The 24,019-nt window shown below is 45.6% G+C and overlaps 1 protein-coding gene across 1 annotated transcript in view; it reads right to left on the bottom strand.

Moving 5' to 3' along the window:
• Positions 1-2,428: 2,428 nt before the first annotated feature.
• The window catches only part of LOC109912973 (pyruvate carboxylase, mitochondrial-like), a 76,100-nt gene continuing 54,509 nt past the window's right edge, over positions 2,429-24,019 (bottom strand). Inside the window, exon 6 of the mRNA XM_048619611.1 lies at positions 2,429-2,455. Within this exon, the coding sequence (XP_048475568.1) occupies positions 2,429-2,455 (27 nt within the window). The remainder of the gene's footprint in view (positions 2,456-24,019) is intronic.

Below are 24,019 nucleotides of genomic sequence, written 5' to 3'. Positions count from 1 at the left end.
ACTGCATCCAGGCCTCTCAGTATTTAAATCAGATCCCCTTCTCATCCTTCTAAACTCCATTGAGTACAGACCCAGAGTTCTCAACTGCCCCTCATATGACAAGCCCTTCATCCCCAGGATCATTCTTGTAAATCTCCTCTGGACCCCCTCCAAGACCAGCACATCCTTCCTTAGTTAGAGGGTCCGAAATTGCTCATGACATTCCAAATGCAATCTGACCAGAGCCTTATACAGCTTCAGCATTACATCCCTGCTCTTGTATTCTAGATCTCTTGAAATGAATACTAAAATTGTGTATGCCTTCCTAATTGCCAATTGAACCTGCATATTAACCTTACGAGAATCCCAAACTCAGATTACCAACTCCCTCTGTACTTCAGATTTCTGAGGCCTATCTCCATTTAGAAACAATCTACGCCTCTACTCTTCCTGCCAAAGTGCATAACCTCACACTCTCCCACATTGTATACCATCCGTCACTTCTTTGCTCCCTTTCCTAGTCTGTCCAAGTCCTTCTGCAGCCTCCCCGCTTCCTTGACACTACTTGTCCCTCCACCTATCTTTGTGTGACCTGCAAACTTAGCAAACATGCACTCAGTACCTTCATCCAGATCATTAATGTATAATGTGAATAGTTACTGGTACCAACACAGACCCCTGCAAAAGTCTACTAATCACTGGCAGATATCCTGAAAGACAAAAACCCTTTTATCCCCACTGTCTTCCTTCTGCCAGTCAGCCAATCCTCTATCCATACCAGTATCTTGCGTCTAACAGCATGGGCTCTTATGTTTTTTAGCAGTCTCCTGTGCGGCACCTTGTCAAAGGCCTTCTGGAAATTCAAATAGATCATGTTTACTGGCTCTCCTTTGTCTAATTTGCTCATTACCTCATCAAAGAATTTTAATAGATTTGTCAGGCATGAACCTCCCTTGACAAAGCCGTACTGACTTAATCCTATTTTAGCATGCATTGCCAAGCACTCCGCAATCGCTATTCGGCCCATCAAGCCTGCTACATCATTTAATCAGATCATGGCTGACTTCAAAGAGCTCTCAGTTCCTGACCCTACAAACACAGGACTCACACGTTAATCCAACATCCGTTGTACTCAGCCTTGAATATATTCACCGACATAGCCTGTTAATGTTCTTGATGGAAGTGAATTCCAAAGTCTCATGACTCACCATTGGGAACAATTCCTTCTCAGTCCTAAACAGGAGAATTCTTATTTTTAAATGGTGGATGCATCATTCTAGATTCCCTCATGAAGGGACACATCCTCTCAGCAGCCCCCCTCTCAAGCCCTCTCAGAATCTTATACGTTTCAACAATACAAACCTCATTCTTCTAAGCCCCAGTGGGTACAAGCTCAATCTGCTCAACCTTCCCTCATAAGATAGACCCTTCATCCCAAGGCTCAACCTAGTGAACCTTCTCTGAAGTGCCCAAAGTTAGCAAGTCCCATCCTGCTTCAGTATGTGAATAAAAAAAGGTCTATAATACTCCAGGTGTGGTCTCATCTATGCCCTGTACAGTAGCGACAATTCTTCCTTATGCTTTATACTCCAGCTTACAATAAAGACCAACATCCTGTTTGACTTGCTAATTACTTGCTGTACCTGCATACTAATCTTTTGCAATTACAGAATCATACAGTGTGGAAACAGACTCTTTGGTCCAATCAGTCCATGCCAACCATGTTCCCAAACTAAACTAGTCCCTGCGTTTCATATCCCTCCAAACATTTCTCATTCATGTACTTATCCAAATGTCTTTTAAATGTTATAACTGTACCCATATCCACCACTTTCTCTGTAAGTTCATTCCAGACATGAAACACTCTGGGTAAAAGATTGCCCCTCGTGTTCTTTTCAAATCTTTCTCCTTTCACCTGAAAAATATGCCCCCAAGTCTTGAAATCCCCCACCCCTAGGGGAAAGATACCTGCCATTCACCTTTTCTATACCCCTCATGATTTTATAAACCTCTCTAAGGTCATCCCTCAACCCCCAAGCTCCAGTGAAAGAAGTCCCAGCCTATCCAGCCTCTCCTTAGAACTCAATTCCTGGCAACATCCTAGTAAATCTTTTCTGAACCCTCTCCAGCTTAATAATATCCTTCTCTAGCAGGGAGACCAGAACTGGACACAGCACTCCAGAAAAGGCCTCACCAACATCCTGTACAACCTCCAGCAAGATTACAGCAAGCCTTTTTTCCAACTCATACAAGAGCTATTGAAACAGCCCCATTTTCCCTGCTTTTCCCCATAGACCTACAATCTCTCTCCTGTACAAACTTACTTCCACCATCCGTCCAGATACCAGAACACTCTGCACTCAGAAAGGCCAGCAACTGGTCAAGTTCCCCTGGGTAGAACTTGCCCTTTTCCTGAAAGATAACTGATCACCAGTGAGCTATTGGCTGCCTAACCACCAGTGTCATCAACAGAAATCTGGAATCAAACAGCACAAGAAAACCTACAAAAAACAAAATCTTGAATTCTGTCAAAATGTGATAGTCAAATTGCACACTTCTAAAGAGATGATGTCCATGTGCTGACAAACAGACTTTGACTGATAATTGACAAGTAACATTTACGCCAGACTAACTCCAATGAGAGAGAATCTCACCATCTCTACATGATGTTCAATGGCATTAGCATCTCCTCGCTATCAACATCCTGGGGGTTACCACTGACTAGAAACTTCACTGGTTTTGCTACATAAACACCGTGGCTACAAGAGCAGGTCAGACAGCACCACCGGTGGAATCCCCAAAGCCTATCCACACCTACACGACACAAGGAAGCAACAGGCACGTGGTAACCATTTTGTAAATCGCGAAGCATTGCAAAATGAGTTAAGTGAAAGTGATTTAATGTGCTCTTTACAACTAACTGCTGCAGCTGCTGCGACAGAGGTGCTTCTGTGTTAATGAGCCTGAAAATGTGCTTTCTGAAACAAGCCAGGACGGAAGGTAACTTGTTATCACGCCTCTGGCTTCCTATTATCTTTGGGGTGTCCTAATGATTCAAGGTCAAGACGAGGTAACTTCGGGGGCACAGGGGAAACGGGAGAGGGAAGTAGCTGATGGAGACTGGAGAGGGAGACAAGAGGAATGACGACAGCCCGAACAAAAGGAACAACTAGGGAACAGCCGTGTTCAAGATCAGTCAGGTGAGTTAAGTCAGAGAAAGCAGTCACTGAATCCCTACAGTGCAGAAAGAGGCCATTCGGCCCATTGGGTATGCACCAACCCTCGGGAGAGCATCCCACTCAGACCCCCACCCTATCGCCGTAACCCCACACATTCCTGGACACTTACAGGGCAATTCAGTATGGTCAATCCAACTAACCTGCACAAATTTGGACTCTGGTAGGAAAACAGAACACCTGGAGGAAACCAACACAGACACAGGGAGAACATATAAACTCCACACAGACAGTCCAAGGGCAGAATCGAACCAGAGTCCTTGGTGCCGTGAGGCAGCAGTGCTAACCACTGAGCCACCTACTTGTTTTGTCCCTTTGGTTTCTTCCCAAGGGTCAGTATTCTGTGAAGTTCTCTTCCCGGAAACCACTGGAGGCTGGGTTGCTGAATATATTCCAGGCCAAGTTAGACAGATTGATGAAAAAGAGAGAGAGTTGAGGGTTCTGGAGATAGGAATGAAAGTGGAGCTGAGACTAAAATAATCAGTTAGAATCTTATCAAATAGCAGAACAAGGGCCAAATGGCCTGCTCCTGTTCCCAAGTCCTACATTGCCACATCTGTCGCAAAAGCAAAGCACTGGTAGAAATCAGAAATTAACAAAAATAGATGGCACTGCAGACATTCGGCAGGGTCTGTCAGCGTTTCCACAGCAGATGCCTGTACTGCCAAGTTTGGCCAGCATTTTTTTTGATATAGAGTCATAGAGTTGTACAGCACGGAAACAGATCCTTCAGTCCAACTCATCCATGCCGACCAGATATCCTAAATTAATCTAGTCCCATTTGCCAGCATTTGGCCCATATCCCTGCAAATCCTTCCTATTCATATATCCACCCAGATGCCTTTTAAAAATGTTGTAATTGTACCAGCCTCCACCACTTCCTCTGGCAGCTTATTCCATACACGCACCACCTTCTGCATGAAAAAGTTGCTCCCAAGGTCTCTTTTATATCTAATAAAAAACCGAAAGAACTGTGGATGCTGTAAATCAGGAATAAAAACAGAAGTTGCTGGAAAAGCCCAGCAGATCTGGCAGCATCTGTGAAGGAGAAAACAGAGTTAACCTCTCAGGTCCGGTGACCCTGGGTTGGTTCTGTGGAAGGGTCACCGGACCCGAAATGTTAACTCTGTTTTTTCCTTCACAGATGATGCCAAACCTGCTGGCCTTTTCCAGCAACTTTGGTTTTTGTTCCCTTTTATATCTATCTCATCTCATCTTAAACCTATGCCCTCTAGTTTTGGACTGCCCCTACCCTGGGGAAAAAGACCTTGGCTATCACCCTATCCATGCCCCTCATGATTTCATAAACCTCTACTAGGTCATCCTCAACCTCCGACACTCCAGGGAAAATAGTCCCTGTTCTCACGTTTGCCTGGTGTTGTGCTTAGTGCCAGTAGGTGGGTGTAGACAAGGTGAGGTGAAATTAAGGGAATGGACCCTTGACTGTTACCTGATCGCACGCTGGCTGAGGTCACTAAGAAGGTGAGGTCAACCTTGCCCCTCTCCTGAGGCATGATGACCCTCAGGTTAAGCTCACCATCATTCATCTCTCTCTCTTTGATGAGAGAGCAGTGCTCTGGGACTATGACAAGTTTACTTATTTACCCAGTCACTGCGCACGGCATGCCAGCTGTGGCTCAGTTGTGGCCCCTTCATCTCTGAACTACAGGGTCCTGAGATCGAGTCCCATTTGAGTGAACTGAAACTGAGACAGGCACTCCAGTGAGTTCTGCACTGTCGGGAAATACTGGCTTTTGGATAAGGCATCAAACTGGGACACTGACCACCTGTTCAGGCAGATTAAAAAAATCTCATGGCGCTGTTACAAAGAACAGTAAGGGAGTTTTCCTCTGGCGTCCCAGCCAATTTCCATCCTTCGCAAAAGGAAATCCTGGATTATCTGCTCATTACCAAGTTATTATCCATACCCATAATGTAGCAAAAGCAGAATACAATGCCAGAACAACCCAATTAGAAGCTGATACCTCTCGAATGAAACAGTTTAACATTGTACCCAGCCTGCAGTCATTTAAGCATAATCAGTCCACATACTGACAGATTCAGGAGGGTAAATACAAAGCAGAGCGTAAATGGATGACAATGCCACGCTAATAACCTGGTCAGGTGGGCTGAATAGAATTTAATCCTGAAAAGTGTGAGGTGATGCATTTTGGGAGGACTGACAAGGCAAGAAAGGACTTATTGAATGATAGGACCCTTAGAAGTACAGGAAGACCTTGATGTGCATGCCTCTAGATTTTGGAAGGCAGAGGACACATTAGGTGGGTAAGAAAGCATATGGAATACTCACCTCCCTTAGTCAAGGCATTGATACAACAGCAGGGATGATCTGATGGAGCTGTATATATAAGGCTGGAGTACTGTGTGCAGTTCTGATTACCACACGGTAGGAAGGACATGATTGCACTGGCGGTGGCACAGTGGTTAGCACTGCTGCCTCACAGCGCCAGGGACCGGGGTTCGATTCCAGCCTCGGGCGACTGTCTGTGTGGAGTTTGCACATTCTCCCTGTGTCTGTGTGGGTTTCCTCCGGGTGCTCCAGTTTCCTCCCACAATCCAAAGATGTACAGGTTAGGTGGATTGGCCGTGCTAAATTGCCCATAGTGTTCAGGCAGGTGTAGATTAGGTGGGTTATAGGGGGATGGGTCTGGGTGGGACACTCTGAGGTTCGGTGTGGACTTGTTGGGCTGAAGGGCCTGTTTCCACTCTGTAGGGATTCTATGATTCTGAGAGGGTGCAGAAGAGATTCACCAAGATGCTGCCTGGGCTGCAGTGATTCAGCTATGAAGAGAGATGAGAGAGCTTGGCATGATTTTCCTTAGAGCAGAGAAGGCGGAGGCAATATCTAATTGAGGTGTCCTAAATCCAGACGGGCGCAGACAGGGTAGATGCAGAGAAACCTCTCCCCTTAGTCTGGGGAATGCTAACCATGGCTCATAGGTGTAAGGTAAGAAGCAGGAGGTTCAGAGGGGAGTTGAGGAAAAATGTTTTCACCCAGAGGGTGGTGGGAACACTGAAGACACTAAATATTTAGACAATCACCTGAAACACAATAGCATATGAGGCTACAGGCCATGTGCTGGGAAAAGGGAATGGATGAGTGTTTTGATGACCAGTGCAGGCTCAATGGGCTGAAAGGCCTCTTTCCATGCTGGAAAACGCTAAATTACTCTAACACCCCTCCCTCTCTAAGATTGCATTCAAATTTAGTTAAGTCACTGGGCACCTTCAGCACATTCCTGGATGCAAGATCATAGAATCCCCAGAGTATGGAAGCAGGCCCATTGAGCCCACACAGACCCTCCAAACAGCATCCAACCCAGACCCACCCCCTCCCCTATCCTTTTCCTTTCCTGTGACCAATCCACCTAACCTACATAGCTCTGGACGCGATGGGCAATTGAGCACAGCCAATCCACCCAGCCTGCACATCTTTGGACTGTGGGAGGAAACCGGAACACCCGGAGGAAATCCACACAGACACGGGGAGAACGTGCAAACACAACACAGCCAGATGCCCCAGGATGGGATCAAACCTGGGTCCCTGGCACTGTGAGGCAGCTGTGATAACCACTGAGCCACTATGCCACCCTTGAAGATGAACCTGATGAATCTAACAGGGGATATCAGAGCTGATCTCATAAGATGCTGATCAAGTGCAGCAAGAAAACCAAGACTGGTCATCTATATGGACATGTGCACAAAGTAAAGGAATCTGGAGTAACTGAGGGATTCGAAAAGCCAGCATGTGCAGGCCGAGGAGGAGGAGGAGGAGGCGGAGGCGGAGGCGGAGGAGGAGGACCCTAACCCTATCGCAGGAGAGAGGTTTGAAGGAGAACTCCCCAAAGTCAATCTGCACAAAAAGTGAATCCAACCTAATGTGTCTCATCAGGAGAAACAGAACGGCACACAAACTGAACCACTTGATCAGGAATGACACACGCCCAGTGCAGTTCACTCACTTGTTCTGATCAAAGGTGCACGGCCATCCAGAGCTCCAGCTCCATCTACAAACCAACAGCTTTTCATCCCACGTGTCTGCCTTGTACAGTAAATAGCATCTGGCAGAACTGATTAAGATTCTCTGCTCTTGTTTGCCGCAAGATTGCTGTCAATCCCTTGGTGTCTCATTAAGGGAGAGACAGACTTATATTTCCACAGTGCCTTTCATAACTACATGATGTCCCAGAACGTTGTACAGTCAATGAAGTGACAGTGTAATGCACGATGCATGATGAGTTACACACAGCAAGCTCCAACACAAAGCAGCACAATCATGATCAGATAATCTATATTGGGCGCTTGAAGAATAAAGACCAGGACACTTCCTACTCTTTTTTGATATATGGCTATGGCACCTTCGACGTCCATTCAGAGACTCAGTTTAACATTTCAGCCAAAAGACAGCACCTCCAGCATTGCTGGGTTCCCTCAGCACTGACCCTCCGACAGTGCGGCGCTCCCTCGGCACTGACCTTCCGACAGTGCGGCGCTCCCTCGGCACTGACCCTCCGACAGTGCGGCACTCCCTCGGCACTGACCCTCCGACAGTGCGGTGCTCCCTTGGCACTGACCCTCCGACAGCGCGGCGCTCCCTCGGCACTGCATCGTCTGTTGCAGCTTCGACTTTTGCTCTTAACCCTTGGACTTGGACTTCATCGTACAGCTCTCTAATTCCAGAGGCTGGAGCCTGACCAGAGGAGCAAGACTGACGCTGACATTGCTGGCACAATCTTCCAGTTGTCCCAACAATTCCCATGAAGGTGACAAAAGGCTGCCAGATCTTTCAGCAGTCGGCTGGAACTCAAAATCTGGACAAGGAGGTGCGGCCAACCAAGGGGAATTCAGAGTCAGAAGTACCGTGACAGAGCTGGAGGCTACATCCAAAGCAAGCTGCGCCCCAACTCCCAAACAACCAACCCCAACCCCACCCCGGCCACCCTCAAACCCCCCCGGGACAAAGAATGGCCCACAGAAAGCCCTCAGCGGCCAATCAATGTTTCCAACCTTACCTTTGGACCTTTCCCCTTGACTGTGCCAATATTATAGCGGATCGAGAGACCCCACCCACTGATGTGACAGGCTTCCCAGAACCAGGTAACCTTTCTCGTCCTGCCTGGGACTGAAGTAACTGAAGCAGCCCAAGCAGGATGAGGTGCTAAAGCTGTCATTCATTGGATGTCTAAGGAACTCAATGGGCAACGGCTTGGGCCTTCCGCCCCAACATGCAATCTGGGCAAAGAAAGCATGTCAACTCATGTACCATGGCACTGTCAGAATAGCACGTCAAATCTAACAAGTCAAAATACAGAAGGGAGGTAGAGGGCTTGGTGACGTGGTGCAATGAGAAAAACCTCTCTCCCTCTCTCAACATCAGCAAAACTAAAGAACTGATCACTGATTTCAGAAAGAAAGGAAGGAAGAGAACATGCCCCTACCTATATCCATGGAACCGAGGTTGAGAAGGTGAACAGCGTCAAGTTCCTCAGAGTGACGATAACTGACAACCTGTCCTGGACTTCCCACACAGAAGCAACAGTCGAGAAGGCACAACAACACCTCTTCTTCCTCAGGCAGCTCAGGAAATTTGGCATGTGTCTCACCAACGTCTACAGATACACCTTTGAAAGCATTCTGTCCGGGTGTATAATGGCCTGGTATGGCAACTGCTCTGCGCAGGACCATGAGAAACTACAGAAGGCAGTGTGCACAGCCCAATCCATCACGGAAGCCAACCTTCCATCCATGGACTCGACTTACATGGCTCACCGCCGCAGAAAGGCTGTCAACATCAAAGATCCATTGCACCCTGGTAATGATCTCCTACAACCTCTTCTGTCAGGCAGAAGGTACAGAAGCCTGAACACACATGGGCAGATTCAGGAACAGCTTCTTCCCAGCCCTTATTAAACTGATGAATGGACTTTCGAGCCTCAAACGATGCTGATCTTGCTAATGTTGATCTCGCCTAGCGCACACCCTTTGCAATGTAACCCGTATGCCTCTGTTGAAGTCTTTTTGATCTGTACATCTGCCTGTAAACAAAGCTTTTCGCTGTACTTCGGTACAAGTGACAATAAATCAACCAATCAATTTAAGGATTACTTTGTGTTTTTTTTCAAAAACACAGTAAGTTGTGAAATAAGATACAAAGTGTGAGATTTGTGAAAAGTGATAGAATTTTACCATTATAAATCATTCCATCCACACAAAAGCCAACTTTAAGTCAGGAGATAAGCCACTTTAGACCTGTATTTTAACAAATTTTGGTCTTGCAAATATAACTTGTCAGGGACTGTGGTGCCAGCCTGTCAACTTATACGTTATGTTGATTTACCTTGATCTTTAGTTGTAATATTGTTCAAGTATGTAGAGGCATAACAATGTCACTTGAGTGAAGAATAACTTCTTCCACATGTCTATTCTTTCAGTTTATCCAGAGATAGAGTTATACAGCATGGAAATAGACCCTTCAGTCTAACTCGTCCATGCTGACCAGGTTTCCCAAACTAAACTAGTCCCATTTACCTGCGTTTGGCCCATATTGCTCTGAACCTTTCCTATCCGCGTACCTGCTCAAATAATGAACTTGATGAAATTAGGCTTGATTAAAATTGGGTAATTGGTTTTCTTGCCAGTGCCAACCAGAGAGTAAGAATCATGAAAATGTAATTTGGATTTCTGGTCTGCTCCTTGCCTGCAGGTCAGACGCTTCAGGGCTCAGAACATTCCACTGTTTTTAAACACCTCTCCTCAAAGATTCTTGCTCAGTTCTGATGAAAGGATGGCAACCTGAATCACTAACCATGTTTCCCTTTCATCAGAAGTTGCCCAACCTGCTGAGGATGCTCAGCACATTCTGCTCTTATTTCATGATTCCTACGCCAGAGGTATTTTCACCTTTAATGCCTCGCTGCACTAACCCCTCGGGCATAAGACTATAAGAAATAGGAACAGGATTAGGCCCCTCAAGCCTGCTCCTCCATTCAATAGGATTGTGACTGATCCAACATTCCCCACGTCCTACCCTTTCCCTGCAACCCTTGATCTCTTGACTGATCGAGGGTCTATCTCAGACTTAAATATGCACAAGAGCTCTGCTCCCCACAGCTCTCTATGTCAAGGAGGTCCAAAGACTCACAACCCTCAAAGAAGAAATTCCTCCTTATCTCAGTCTTACATTGGCGCTCCTTTATTCTGAGACTATACCCTCTGGGTCACGACTCTCCCATGAGGGGAAGCATCCCTCATAAATTTACCCTGTCAAGCCCATTGCATTTCAATGAGATATCACCTCTCGTTCTTCTAAAATTCCAGTGAGCAGAGTCCCAATTACGCAGTGAGCATTCAAACAGAGCTCTGACCTCATGCCTCTATCTCTCCCTGAGAGAGCCATAGCTCTTGCCCCTGGTTGCAGCCTCTGCTCAACAGTAAAATAAATAATCCTACTCGATAGCTATTCCTGACACCTCCAAAAGAGCCTGTTCCATAATTCATAAAGCTCAATTAACATTTGGATATCATGCATCTATCGCTGGTGGTTTAGTTTCATTGGAACGTCGCAATGACAAATGGGCACTCTCTCATCGGCACGATAAATCAGAGATGGCAAGTCAAGATTAAACAAAATAAATACTTACTTAATATTAGCACAGCAAACGCACTTAAATAAAGTCATTGCCTTTGGCATCCAGCATTCTGGGTCAGTCTCAACTTGGAGCATTGTGCCCATTTGGGACAGACGCCAAGACTTTGGAAAGGGTGCAGTAAAGATTTCTGAGAAGGGTTCCAGGGATGAAGGACTGTATGTGGCTCAGTGGTTAGCACTGCTGCCTCACAGCACCAGGGACCTGGGTTCAATTCCAACCTCAGGCGACTGTCTGTGCAGAGTTTGCACGCTCCCCCTGTGTCTGCAAGAGTTTCTGCCGTGTGCTCCAGTTTTGATACACAGTCCAAACCTTAGGTGGATTGACCATGCTAAATTGTCCAGGAATGTGTAGGCTGGGTGCATTAGCCATGCCCAAATGTGGGGCAATGGGGATAGGTTGGGTGGGATGCTCTCTGGAGGGCCCGTGTGGACTTGATGGGCCATCAGGTTCACACGAGCCTTCTAAAGAGAGAGGAGATTGGATAGAAGTGGCCAAAGACAAGGGGGGTCCAGACAGAGCAACGGGGAGAAAACAAACAGAGGCCATTCGACCTCTCAAGCTTCCTCTGTCATTAAACAAGACTAAGCCTGATTTAAAGAGTTACATTGGACTTGCAATGTTAACTCTGTTTTTCTCTCTCTCTCCTCAGACCTGCTAAGTTTCTCCAGCGTCCTCTGTGCTTGTTTCAGATTTCCAGCATTGGCAGCCTTTATCAACAGCTGATTTAGCTGTGACCTCAGCTCCACTCTCCTGTCTATCCTCAACACCCCTTGTTTTGTCCTTGTTAGTTAAGCACCTCTCTATCCACCACAGCCTTAAAAATATTCAATGACAACACCACACCTTCGCCGGATAAGAGAGTGCCCGCAGACTCTCAACGTTCCCTCAGCCCTGTATTTTTAAGCAGTTTCCCCAAATTCTGATCTTACACACAAGCATTCCATCAGCATACACCCAAGTCCACCCAGGATCGTATAAGTCTCAATAACATCATATGTCAGCCAATGGATATAGACCCAATCCACTCATCCTTTCCTTATCCCAGGAATAGGTTGAGAAAATCTTCTCTAAATTGTTTCTTGTGCAATTACATCCCTTCTGAAGTATGACCACCAAAACTGTACACGTTGCTCCAGACTTGGTCTCACTAGGTCATTGAGTCATACAGCGTGGAAACAGAACCTTCGGTCCAACTCGTCCATGCGGACCAACTTTCCCAAACTAAACTAGTCCAATATGCTTGCATTTGGCCCATTCCCCTCTAAACCTTTTCTATTCATGTACTTGTCCTCATGTCTTTTAAGTGTTGTAACTGTACCTGCATCGACCACTTTCAGGCAGTGCGTGCATTCAGGGCCATTACTAACTTTGTCTTAACTGATTTGCTATGTCATCTGCAGTGAAACTAAATACTCACATTTCATTCCCTTTGCAAAAAAATGACAGTATTCCATTTGTCTTTCTAACTACATACTGTACCTGCAAACTAACTTTCTGTGATTCACAGCCAGGTCCCTCTGTGCCTTACAGTTCTCCAAATGTTTAAATTGTTGGAAAGGCTGAGGCCTGAGAACCCAATTGCAATGAAACTGGTTCATGATAAATATTTAATCAAAATATCAAGTGAATGCATGGAAGGTTTACCAGACTAATTCCTGGGATGACAGGACTGACATATGGGGAGAGAATGGATCGGTTAGGACTATATTCACTGGGATTTACAGGGGGAGAAATCTCATAGAAACCTATGAAATTCTAACAGGATTAGAGAGGGTACGTGCAGGAAAGAGATTCCCAATGCATGGGGATCCAGGACCAGGGATCACAGTCTAAAGAAACAGCACAGGCCATTTAGGACTGAGAGGAGGAGAAAATGTCTTCACCAGAGACTGGGGAGCCTGTGGAACTCTGCCACAAAAAGCAGTCAAGGCCAAAACATTGAATGTTTTCAGGAAGGAGACTGTAGTGATTGTAACGAGGTCAGCCAGCTGTTCCTTAACTGGGGCTGTTAATATGGTCCAATCAAGCGGCCCTGACTGACAGATAAAAAAGTGACTGTTGGTCATTTCTGCCAACTGTCTGCCCCTCTTCTGTGGCTATGTTCGAGCCCAGATGTCCTTGATGATGGAGCACAGAGTGTCCACCAATACTGTCAATGCCTTTAGAGAGAGGTGGGCACCTGGGGGTGGGAGGAGGGTGAAGTGCTTTATTTCCACTTTCAATTCTATTTTGATTTAATCTCCACCCTCCCCTTTCACTTTCTTCACGTAAGCACTGCCCTTGTCGGGCTTTGCTTGCTACTAGTTCACTGGTCACATGGGTGTTTTCCTGGTGGTGGAAATACTGAATAAAGTTTTTTGCACATGGTGTCTTTACTGAGTCACTTCACATATACATACACAACTTGGGTATTGTAGGGTAAAAATAAGCACTACTGCTGGTAGAGCAGGGGGGAAACAAAAAAAAAGAGAAAAAGGTGTCAGAGATACTGACACTCTGATACTGCCTCATTCAGAGTCTGGTACAAACGTCGAGGACTGTCCATGTTTAAAGGGGAACTTGGTGACGGGCTATCAGCCTCTTGTGGAATTATTTCAGAGATATAGTTCTCAGGGCTAAAGGAATCAAAGAGTATGGGGGAAAACGTGGGAACAGGGGAATTAGTTGGACGATCATATTAAATGCCTCTACAGGTAGCGAGGGCCAAAAGGTCTACTCCTGCTCCTAACTTCTACGCAATCGGGCTTGATGCAAAGCAGGAGAAGGTGCAGCAGGACCATATGCAGGACAGGGTGTGTCTGACTGTCTCATCTTGCAGGTGAGAATAGACAGCCCCAAATAAAACCCTAACCACCACGACTGGTGGTGAGCAACCAGTGAATTCAGGCAGCTTTCTAAATCAACCTGTCGATGCAGAAAATAAACAAGGGAAAACCTGTGTTCAACACACAGAGTTTAATGGGACAAAATGAACAGCCACTTGGACAACTGCAGATTAATTAACGAAAGCTGCACAGATTTATTAAAGACAAATTAAGCTTAACTAACTTGATTCAGATTGTTGATGAGTCAACAGAACGTTGATAAGAATAACCCGATTGATGTGATGTGGATATTTTGAATCAATCCATTCAGATATGTTATGACATAACTCGGGGAAGGTGAGATTTGAACCTAGGCCTCCCAGGATTTATGTAGTTAACATGGGCATCCAAAAGTGCCTCATAAAAGGTCCACCATTAAAATCAAAGCCGGGGGAAGAGTAGACAGTGGCAGCATGGATATGAAGTAGATGGGGTGACAGACAGCAACATTAAATTTCTCAGACTGAAAGAAGCAATACAGTGGTGCTCCCCAGGGCCAGTTCTAAGTCTGCTGTTTTCCTTAAATCCATCTGTATCTGGGATACCATATAAGGAGATGATTAGAAGATTGAGCCTGTAATCACTGTAATATAGAAGAATGAGAGGTGACCTTACTGAAACATTCAAGATTCATGGGGGATTGACAGGGTAGATGTGCAGTGGTTGTTTACTCTTGAGAGACAGTCTGGGGGCGGAGGGCATCATCTCAGGATAAAGGGTCACACATTTAAGACAGAGGTGAAGAGGAATTTCTTCCCTCACAGGGTAGTGAATCTGTGAAAGCAGACCTGTAGAATCTCAAATCAGCCACGATTTCATTGAATGGTGGAACAGACTTGATGGGCTGAAAGGCCTACTTCCACATCTACCTGTTATGCTCTTAAGGCGAATTGAGAAAGAAGAGCAAGTGGCTGGGACCTGGAATGCACTGCCTGAGTGTGCGATGGAGGCAGATTCAAGTCTGATTAGCAAAAGCAAATTGGATAATTATCCAAAAAGGGGGGATGTTTTCAAAAGCTTGCCCAGATCTCAAGCCAAACAGATCATGCAGAGGGTTTGCAAATTTGGGAATACAATTTAAAAGGTAAAATCTAAAATAATCTGGAGCAAGAGGTTCCAAAATGTAACAGCTCCCTCAATCCAAGAAGGTACTTTGATTTTTTCCTCTGAATTCAAAATGCCCATGCATGATTTTTGCCACAAAAAGTGTCGGGCAGCGGCACTCATAGCTCTAACTGAAAAGGACATGGCTTTCAGTCGCACTCTTGACACCAAAACACATAAGCAGCGTTGGCATCTCCCATGATAGCACTTGGAAGACCCCGTTGGAGGTGTTGTCCTTCTGGATGAGAAGTGAAATCATTAAGACCCCCTTTGTTGCTCCCTGAGGTCCAGGGGAGATCTGTGCAGTGAGAATGGGCCAGAAGACAGCAGTATCGCACAAACAGAGTGCCTGGATGTCATCGCACTGCTCTCTGTGAGGAATGCGTGGCCTACATTCCAACAATGGTTGTAAGACGACATGGTGGCTCAGTGGTTAGCATCACCGCCTCACAGCACCAGGGACCTGGGTGCGATTCCAGCCTTGGATGACAGTCTGGTTGGAGTTTGCATGTTCTCCCCATGTCTGCGTGGGTTTCCTCCGGGTGCTCTAGTTTCCTCCCACAGTCTAAAGATGTGCAGGTTAGTTGGATTGGCCATGCTAAGCTACCCCGTAGTGTCCAGGGATGTGCAAGCTGGGTGGGTTGACCATGGGAAACGTGGGGTTACGGGGATAGGGTGGGGGTGGCGGGGTCTGGGCTGGATGCTTTTCGGATGGTCGGTGCAGACTTGATGGGCCGAATGGCCTCTTTCAACGCTGTGGGGATTCTATAACTGCTTTGCAGAAAGTCTGGTTGTGAAAGGCACTAAAAGGAATGCAACAGTTTCTTTCTGTTTTCCAAGTCAAAATCCCACAAGCAGCAGTGTGCAGCTACTGGATGACTGAATAACTGCTCTCAAGCCATTATCTTAATCAATCATGGGACTAAGCTGAACAAATTTACTTCCAAAGAATCCTGCCCAGAAGCTAAAGCAAAGGCTGCTACTGTTCTGCAGTCACTCCTTCTGCATCAGCTGTTCAAACAGCAGGTGACAGGCAGATAAAGGAGCGAATTTGCAGAGCTTTCAGATAGACCTGCATTCCATTTAAAAAGGAGAGAGAAATACAAATTACTTTTTTTGTTAAAAAATCTGTTCAGTGAAGCCCTTTTCACCAGGAATTGGCAGAACAGTTATCTCCAGGACATAATTAAATCGGCTGCAGACTAAGCACATTGATAGAGAGCATCAACGCTTGCACCGCCACAAAATGAGAGGTTTTGCACAAAGTGTTAAGAAATAGAGACCAATTTCCACCCCACCTCGACAATCGTTTATTCCAGCTGCTGAAACTGTAGCAAGAGCTCCACTAACTGGAGCGTGCTACAATGACAACATGGATGATTTAAGGGGTACAGGGGAGAAAGCAGGAATTTGGTACTGAGTTGGATGATCAGTCGTGATTACACTGAATGGTGGAGCAGGCTTGAATGGCCTATTCTTGCACTTAGATTCTATACTTCCTCGTGCTATACCAGGATTTGGAGAGCGAGATGGTGACCTGAACCTCTCAGCTCCACTTCACACCACTGGGAGACACTGCTGTTAATATTTCACCTGGGTACTTGTGTGACTTGGCTCGGAAAAGTGAGAGTTAGCTGTTTAGATCTTTTTGTCACGTTTGCAAATTTCTACTTCTCGCCTTCTGCCCTGACATGAGCTCCTTACGAGGCTAGAAACTAACGTTTGTATTTAAATACTACTTTCCACAGTCGCAGGAATCTCAAAAAGTACCTGACAGCCACTCAAGCACCTCTTTCAAGTTTAGGCACTGTCATAGTGACACTTAAGAGTCATTTAGCACCCAGCAGGATTCCAAAAATAATGTGGTCATGCATTAGTGTTAGATTTAGGATTAAGCTAATGACCAGATGATGTCATAGAGTTATGGGAGTCTACTGCAATAAAAAAGGCCTTTGGCCACCACTGTATCTGTGCTTGTCACAAACATCCGCTTAGCTACTCTAATCCCATTTTCCAGCACTTGGCCCATAGCTTTGTATGCCCGGGCTTTGCAAGTGGACAGCTAAATACTTCTTCAATCATAGAATCCCTCCAGTGTGGAAGCAGGCCATTCAGTCCATCAAGTCCACATCAACCTTCCGAAGGGCATCCCACCCAGACACGCCCTCTACGGTATCCCTAACTCCCTGCATTTCCCATGGCCAATCTACCTAACCTGCACATTCTTCGGACTGTGGGGGGAAACCCACGCAGACACAGGGAGAATGTGCAAACTCCACTTAGACAGTTGCCCAAGAATGGAACTGAACCCATGTCTCTGGTGCCGCGAGGCAACAGTGCTAACCACTGAGCCTGTTGTAAGGGTTTCTGCCTCCAACTAACCTTACAAGCAGTGAGTTCCACATTGTCACCACCTTCTCGGTGAAAACATTTTCCCTCAGATCACATTCAAACCTTCTGCCCATTGACCTTAGATCATGTGTTCAGTCCTTGATAACTCCATCAAGGGGAAAAGTTTCTTCCTATTTGCCCTATCAATGTCCTTCATAATTTTATACATCTCAATCGTGTGTTTAGATAGTCACACTTAAGGGATAGATAGTGGCCCAGGTCTCCTCAGTGGGGCACAGTTATCTAGGAACTGATTCAAGCCACATCTTCCAAGCTAGAGTTAGCATTAGCTCAAATGGGAAGGATGATGGACGAGCCATTTGGGAATGGCAGGAATTTCAGCCAGGAGCTGACAACCTGGATGACTGCCCTCTTCTTAACACAGAGCTCTTGAATCTAACAACTGTATTTACCGAGCATCTTTTAACACATAAAGAAACATTGAGAGAGGACCCACTGCAAGAGTTAGGAAACTGGACAGCCTATATCAATACCCAGGCTGAAGTCAATCTGTGATGATCAATCAGGATGGAATCTGCTGGGTTCCTCCAATACAGATGCTCACTGAGGCAGAGAAACCTTGTAACTTTGCTATCGAATTTCATTGCAGATAACTGCTTTGTATCTTTGAGTCAATTATGTCCTCTCTCCCTACGAACACCATCAATTACACAATATGATGAATACGCATCCTTTCCATATTGGAATTTGGATTAAAGTTTCGAATTCTGATTTGCAACAACAATATGGGGGTTTCATTAATCAGCCTGCCAAAGGAGGTGCTGTTGGAAATCCCTCTCTCCCTCACACACAGAGTGAGGTGCCCTGGGGTGCCTTTATTGACAATGTGCTGTCAATGCAGGTGGTGCTTACACTCCAATCCTTAAGAACTACACCCAGCAGAAAGCCTTGGCATTATTCACCAGATCGGCTAGCACTTGTGGAGGGAGAGGGAGACATGTCTGGAGGTCAAGTGACCTTCACCAGGACTGAACTTCCTTTCGTCTCTCTCCACAGGTACTGTGTGGCCTACTAAACAACCTGAAGCCTCTTCTCTTTCAATTTGAGATGCTGAATATGTATTGCACTTTGTTTATTTGTTATTTCATGGGGTGTGGCAATGGTCCTTGAGAAGGCAGCGGTAAGCCACCATTGCTGTAGTCCATGCTGTGTATGGACATCCACATTAGCCCAAGCTAGCACATCGGTGCAGGAGGCAATCAGGAAGGCTCCTACAATGTTATCCTTTTGATTTCAAAGGGGTTCGAGTACAAGGGTGTGGAAGTCTTACTGCAACTGTACAAGGTAATGGTGAGACCATATCTAGAGTACTGTGAGCAGTTTTGATCCCCTTATTTAACAAAATATTTCACTGGAGACAGTTCAGAGAAGATGCACTAGGATGATCTTTGGTATGGAGGGATTGTCATAGAGTCATACAGCATGGAAACAGAGCCTTTGGTCCAACTCATCAGCAACGACCAGATATCCCAATCTGACCTAGTTCCATTTGCCAGCATTAGGCCAATATCCCTCTAAACCCTTCCTATTCATGTACCCTTCCAGGTGCCTTTTAAAAAGTTGTAATTGTACCCGCCTCCACCATTTCGCCTAGCAGCTCATGCCATACACACACGACCCTCTGCATGAATGAGTTACCCCTCAGGTCCTTTTCAAATCTGTCCCCTCTACCTTAAATCTATGTGCTCTGGTTTCGCACTCTCCCACCCTAGAAAAAAGGCTACTCAACCTATCCACGCCCCTCATAACTTTATAATCCTCTAAAAATGGTCACCCCTCAGTCTTTGATGTTCCAGGGAAAAAAGCCCCAGCCTATTCAGCCTCTCCCTATTGCTCAAATCCTGGTAACATCCTTGTAAATCTTTTGCACCTTTTCAAGTTTAACAACATCCTTCCTATAAATGGCAACCAGGACTGTAAGCAGTATTTCAAAAGTGGCCTCACCAATGTCCTGTACAACCACATTATGACACAACTTCAATGTTATGACCAATGAAGGCAAGCATGCTAAACACCTTCTTCAACACCCTGTCTACCTGCAGCTCCACTTTCAAGGGACTATGCAACTGCACCCCTAGATTTCTTTGTTCAGCAATACTCCTCAGAGCCCTACTGTTTGCTGTGTAACTCTTGCCCTGGTTTGCCTTACCAAAATGCAACACCTTGCTTTTATCTAAATTAAACTCCATCTGCTACTCCTCGGCCTATTGACCCATTTAATCAATGTCCCATTGTACTCTGAGATAACCTTCTTCACTGTCCACTACACCACCTATTTTGGTTTCATTTGCAAACTTACCAACAATAACTCTTACATTCATGTGCAAATCATTTCGATAAATGATGAAAGGCAGTGGACCTAGCACTGATCTTTGTAACACACTGCTCGTCACAGACCACCAGTCCAAAAAGCATCACTCCACCACCACTCCCAGTATCCTATTTTCAAGTCAATTTTGTATCCAGTTGGCTGGGTCCCCCTTGATCCCATGTGATCTAACCTTGCCAACCAATCTACCATGCAGAACCTTGTCAAATGTTTTACTGAAGTCGATATAAACAAAGTCTACTGCTCTGCCTTCTTCGATCTTCTTTGTCACCTCTTTAAAAAAACACAAGTTAGTGAGAACCAACTTCCCACACACAAAGCCATGCTGACTATCCTGACTCAGTTCTCGCCTTTCCAAACGCGTGTAAATCCTGTCCTTCAGAATCACCTCCAACAACTTACCCGCCACTGACATAAGGCTCGCCAGTCTACAGTTCCTGGTTTTTCCTTACAGCCTTTCCTAAGTAATGGCACCACATTAGCCAACCTCCAGTCTTTCAGCACCTTGCCTTTGGCTATCGATGATACAAATATCACAGCAAAGGGCCCAGTTATCTCTTCCCTAGCTTCCCACAAAGTTCTGGGCAGCACCTGATCAGGTCCCGGGAATTTACCCACCTTTATGTGTCTTATGACCTTGTCACCTCCTCTACTGTAACAGGGACACTTTTCAAGATATCATTATTCATTTCCCCAAGTTCTCTACAGTAAATGATGTGAAATACTCATTTAGTACCTCACCCATTTTCTGTGGTTCCATACACAGCCGACCTTGTTGATCTTTAAGGGGCCCTATTTTCTCCCTTGTTACTCCTTTGTCCTTAGTGTATGTATAGATTCTCTTTGGATTCTCCTTAACTCTATTTGCCAAAGTTATTTCATGTTCCCTTTTTGCCCTCCTGATTTCCCTCTTATGTATAGTCTTATTGCCCTTATACTTTGAGGGATTCACTCGATCCCAGCTGTCTATACCAGATATATTGTTTCAGAGACAGTAGGAACTGCAGATGCTGGAGAATCTGAGATAACAAGGTGTAGAGCTGGATGAACACAGCAGGCCAAGCAGCCCTTTCTGAAGAAGGGTCTAGGCCTGAAACGTCAGCTTTCCTGCTCCTCTGATGCAGCTTGGCCTGCTGTGTTCATCCAACTCAACACCTTGTTATACCAGATATATGCCTCTTTTTTTCCCTTGACCAAAACCTCAATTTCCCTAGTCATCCAGCATTCCCTATACCTACCAGCTTTGCCCTTCACACTGCCCTGTAATAGCTATGATATCCCAGTCCCATGTTCTCAACCACATCCTGAGGTCATCTGCCTTACCTGTCAGGCCTCTTGCATTGAAATAAATGCAGTTTAATTTATCAGTTGTACCTCATTCTCTGCCAAGCTGTTTTCTGCCTTGACTATTAGACTTGCTCCCCTTAGCCATTTCTCTTTTCTCACTTTCAATTCGGTTCCCCCCACCCCCTTACTAGTTTAAAAATAAAGTTCACTAGTTTAGTAGCACTAGCGAATTTCCCCGCAAGGATATTGGTCTCCTTCTAATTTAGTGGAACCTGTCTTATACGAGTCATTTCTACCCCTGAAGAGATCCCAATGGTCCAAAAATGTGAATCCTTGCTCCCTGCACCAGCTCCTCAGCAACAAATTCATCTGCTCTATCCTCCCATTCCTACTCTCATTAGCACGTGGCGGGAGTACTACCCTCGAGGACCCACCTCTTAGCCTCCTGCCTAGTTTCCTCTATCCTCTCTGCAGAACCTCAGCCCTTTCCCTACCAATATCGTCAGCACCGACGTGCATAACAACCTCCTGTTGATCAGTCTCCGCTTTCAGAATATTGTGCACCTGCTCTAAAACTTCCTTGACTCTGCCTCCAAGGAAACAACACACCACATTACAATTGATCACTTGGAAACTGACATACACCTCCTTACAGTAGAGCCACTCATGGTACCAGAAACGTGGCTGTCACTGCTATACTCCCCTGAGAGGCCATGCCCCCCCATAGTATCCAAAACAGCATACCTGTTTGCGATAGGGATAGCCACAGTAGACGCCTGCACTGCCTGGCTACCTCTCCTACCATTCCTAGTGGTCAACCAACTACCTGACCGTACCTGCGGTGTCTCCATCTTCGTGTAACTGCCATTCATCACACCCCCTTGCTCTTGTAAACTCCTCATTGCCTCTAACTGCAGCTCCAACCGATCCATGCAATCTGATCAGATTCACAACCAAACACACTTCCTGCAGACACAGTCTCCAAAAACATTCAAATTCTCCCTAATCTCCCACATCTGACAGGAAAAGCACATCACCCTGCTAAAAGCCCCTTCTGCTCCTTTAGCCATCTACAGACCCAGAAATTACCTAAAAACAAACACAACACACTTTGCTCAAAAATGCTGCATTAGCACAACCTTACTGATTAAAAAACTGCTCTAGGGTAAATTAATCCTAATCCTTTGTATCAAAAGTCAATCAACAGAGAGATCACAGCATAAACTTAAAAGAAAATGCCCCCTCTTACTATTAGAGATTTACGAAAAAAATTAAGATTTAGAAATTTAATAAGTCTTAAAAATCAAACAAACACTTAGCTGATCAGGCTCAAAAACCAAAGGTCGTTCTCTTCTATAGTTTCAGACTGTTGTTTTTTTCTAAATCAATGAAACCTCTGCAGAGCTGAGATCTCCCACATCAGCTATGAAACTTTACTGCTTGTTTGTTGTTTTAATGAAACCCCATCTCCAGAGTCTTTTCAGTAAAGGTTAAACAGGTTGGCACTCTACTCACTAGAGTTCAGAAGAATGAGAGTTATTCCCATTGAAACATACAGGATCTTCAGGGCAAATGCTGAGAGGATGTTTCCCTTCATGGGAGAGTCTAGGACCAGACGGCACAGTCTCAGAATAAAGGGACGCCAATTTAAGACTGAGATAAGGAGGAATTTCTTCTCTCAGAGGGTAGTGAGTCTTTGGGGCTCCTTGACACAGGGAGCTATAGGGGCAGAGTTCTTGTATATAGTTAAGGCTGGAATAGATAAATTCTTGATTTGTACAGGTATCAAGATTTCTGGGGTAAAGGCAGGAAAGTGAATGTGAGGAGTGTCGAATAAGCCATGATCCTACTGAATTGCTGAGTAGCCCACTCCTGTTTCGATTTCTTAGGGTCTTATAGTGTTTTGGACGGTGCTACAGGATCTTGACCCAGCGACAGAGGGAACGGTAAATATGATGTAAAATCATCGCGAATTACAGGGAATGTCTTCTGGCTAACAGAAGCTTTTTGCAATTCTAACTAATCAGGAAGATCCTGGGTGATCTAGTGATAATGCAAAGGTTGAGGTTTCACAAGGAGTGAGGGAGTAGCATGCAGCAGCATACTTAGAGGCTATGCACAACAAAGGGAGGCTGAGACCAAAGCGAGAGAAGGCTACAGAAAGCAACTGGCCGTGAGATTGGCAACTTTCAACCGTCGTGAGAGAGAGAAAGATAGGAGACAGAGACAAACAGAGAGAAATACAGCGAGAGCGAGCACTAGAGAGAGCGAGAAAGATAGAGACAGCGAGAGACTTAGAAAGAAAGAGACACACACACAGATAGTTACAGCGACAGAGAGTGTGATAGAGAGAAACATAAGGAGAGAGACATGCAGACACACAGAGAGAGAGAGAGAGACACGCAGACACAGAGAGAGAGGGAGAGACACACAGAGAGAGAGGGAGGGGGAGAGAGAGAGACACAGAGAGAGAGAGGCACTAGAGAGCGAGAGAGATAGAGACAGAGAGAGACACAGAAAGAAAGAGACACACACACAGATAGTTACAGCGACAGAGAGCGTGATAGAGAGAAACATAAGGAGAAAGACAAGCAGACACACACACAGAGACACAGAGAGAGAGAGAGAGACACACACAGAGACACACACACACAGAGAGACACACACAGAGCGAGAAAGAGAGAGACACACACACACAGAGCGAGAGAGAGAGACACACACAGAAAGAGAGCGAGACAGAGACACACTCAGAGAGAGAGACAGAGAGAGAGAGAGACAGAGACACACTGAGAGAGAGAGAGACAGAGAGAGAGACACACACACTCAGAGAGAGAGAGACAGAGAGAGAGACACAGAGAGAGAGAGGGAGAGAGAGAGACACTCAAAGAGAGAGAGAGAGAAAGACAGACAGAGAGAGAGACAGAGACACACTCAGAGAGACAGAGAGAGAGAGAGAGAGAGACAGACAGAGAGAGAGAGACAGAGAGAGAGAGAGAGAGACAGAGAGAGACAGAGAGAGAGACAGAGAGACAGAGAGAGAGAGAGACAGAGACACACTCAGAGAGAGACAGAGACACACTCAGAGAGAGACAGAGAGAGAGACAGAGAGAGAAAAAGAGAGAGACACACACAGAGAAA

Source organism: Rhincodon typus, chromosome 43 (genome assembly GCF_021869965.1).
Source record: "Rhincodon typus isolate 14 chromosome 43, sRhiTyp1.1, whole genome shotgun sequence".
NCBI lineage: Eukaryota > Metazoa > Chordata > Chondrichthyes > Orectolobiformes > Rhincodontidae > Rhincodon > Rhincodon typus.
This window is presented reverse-complemented; position numbering and strand designations above follow the sequence as displayed.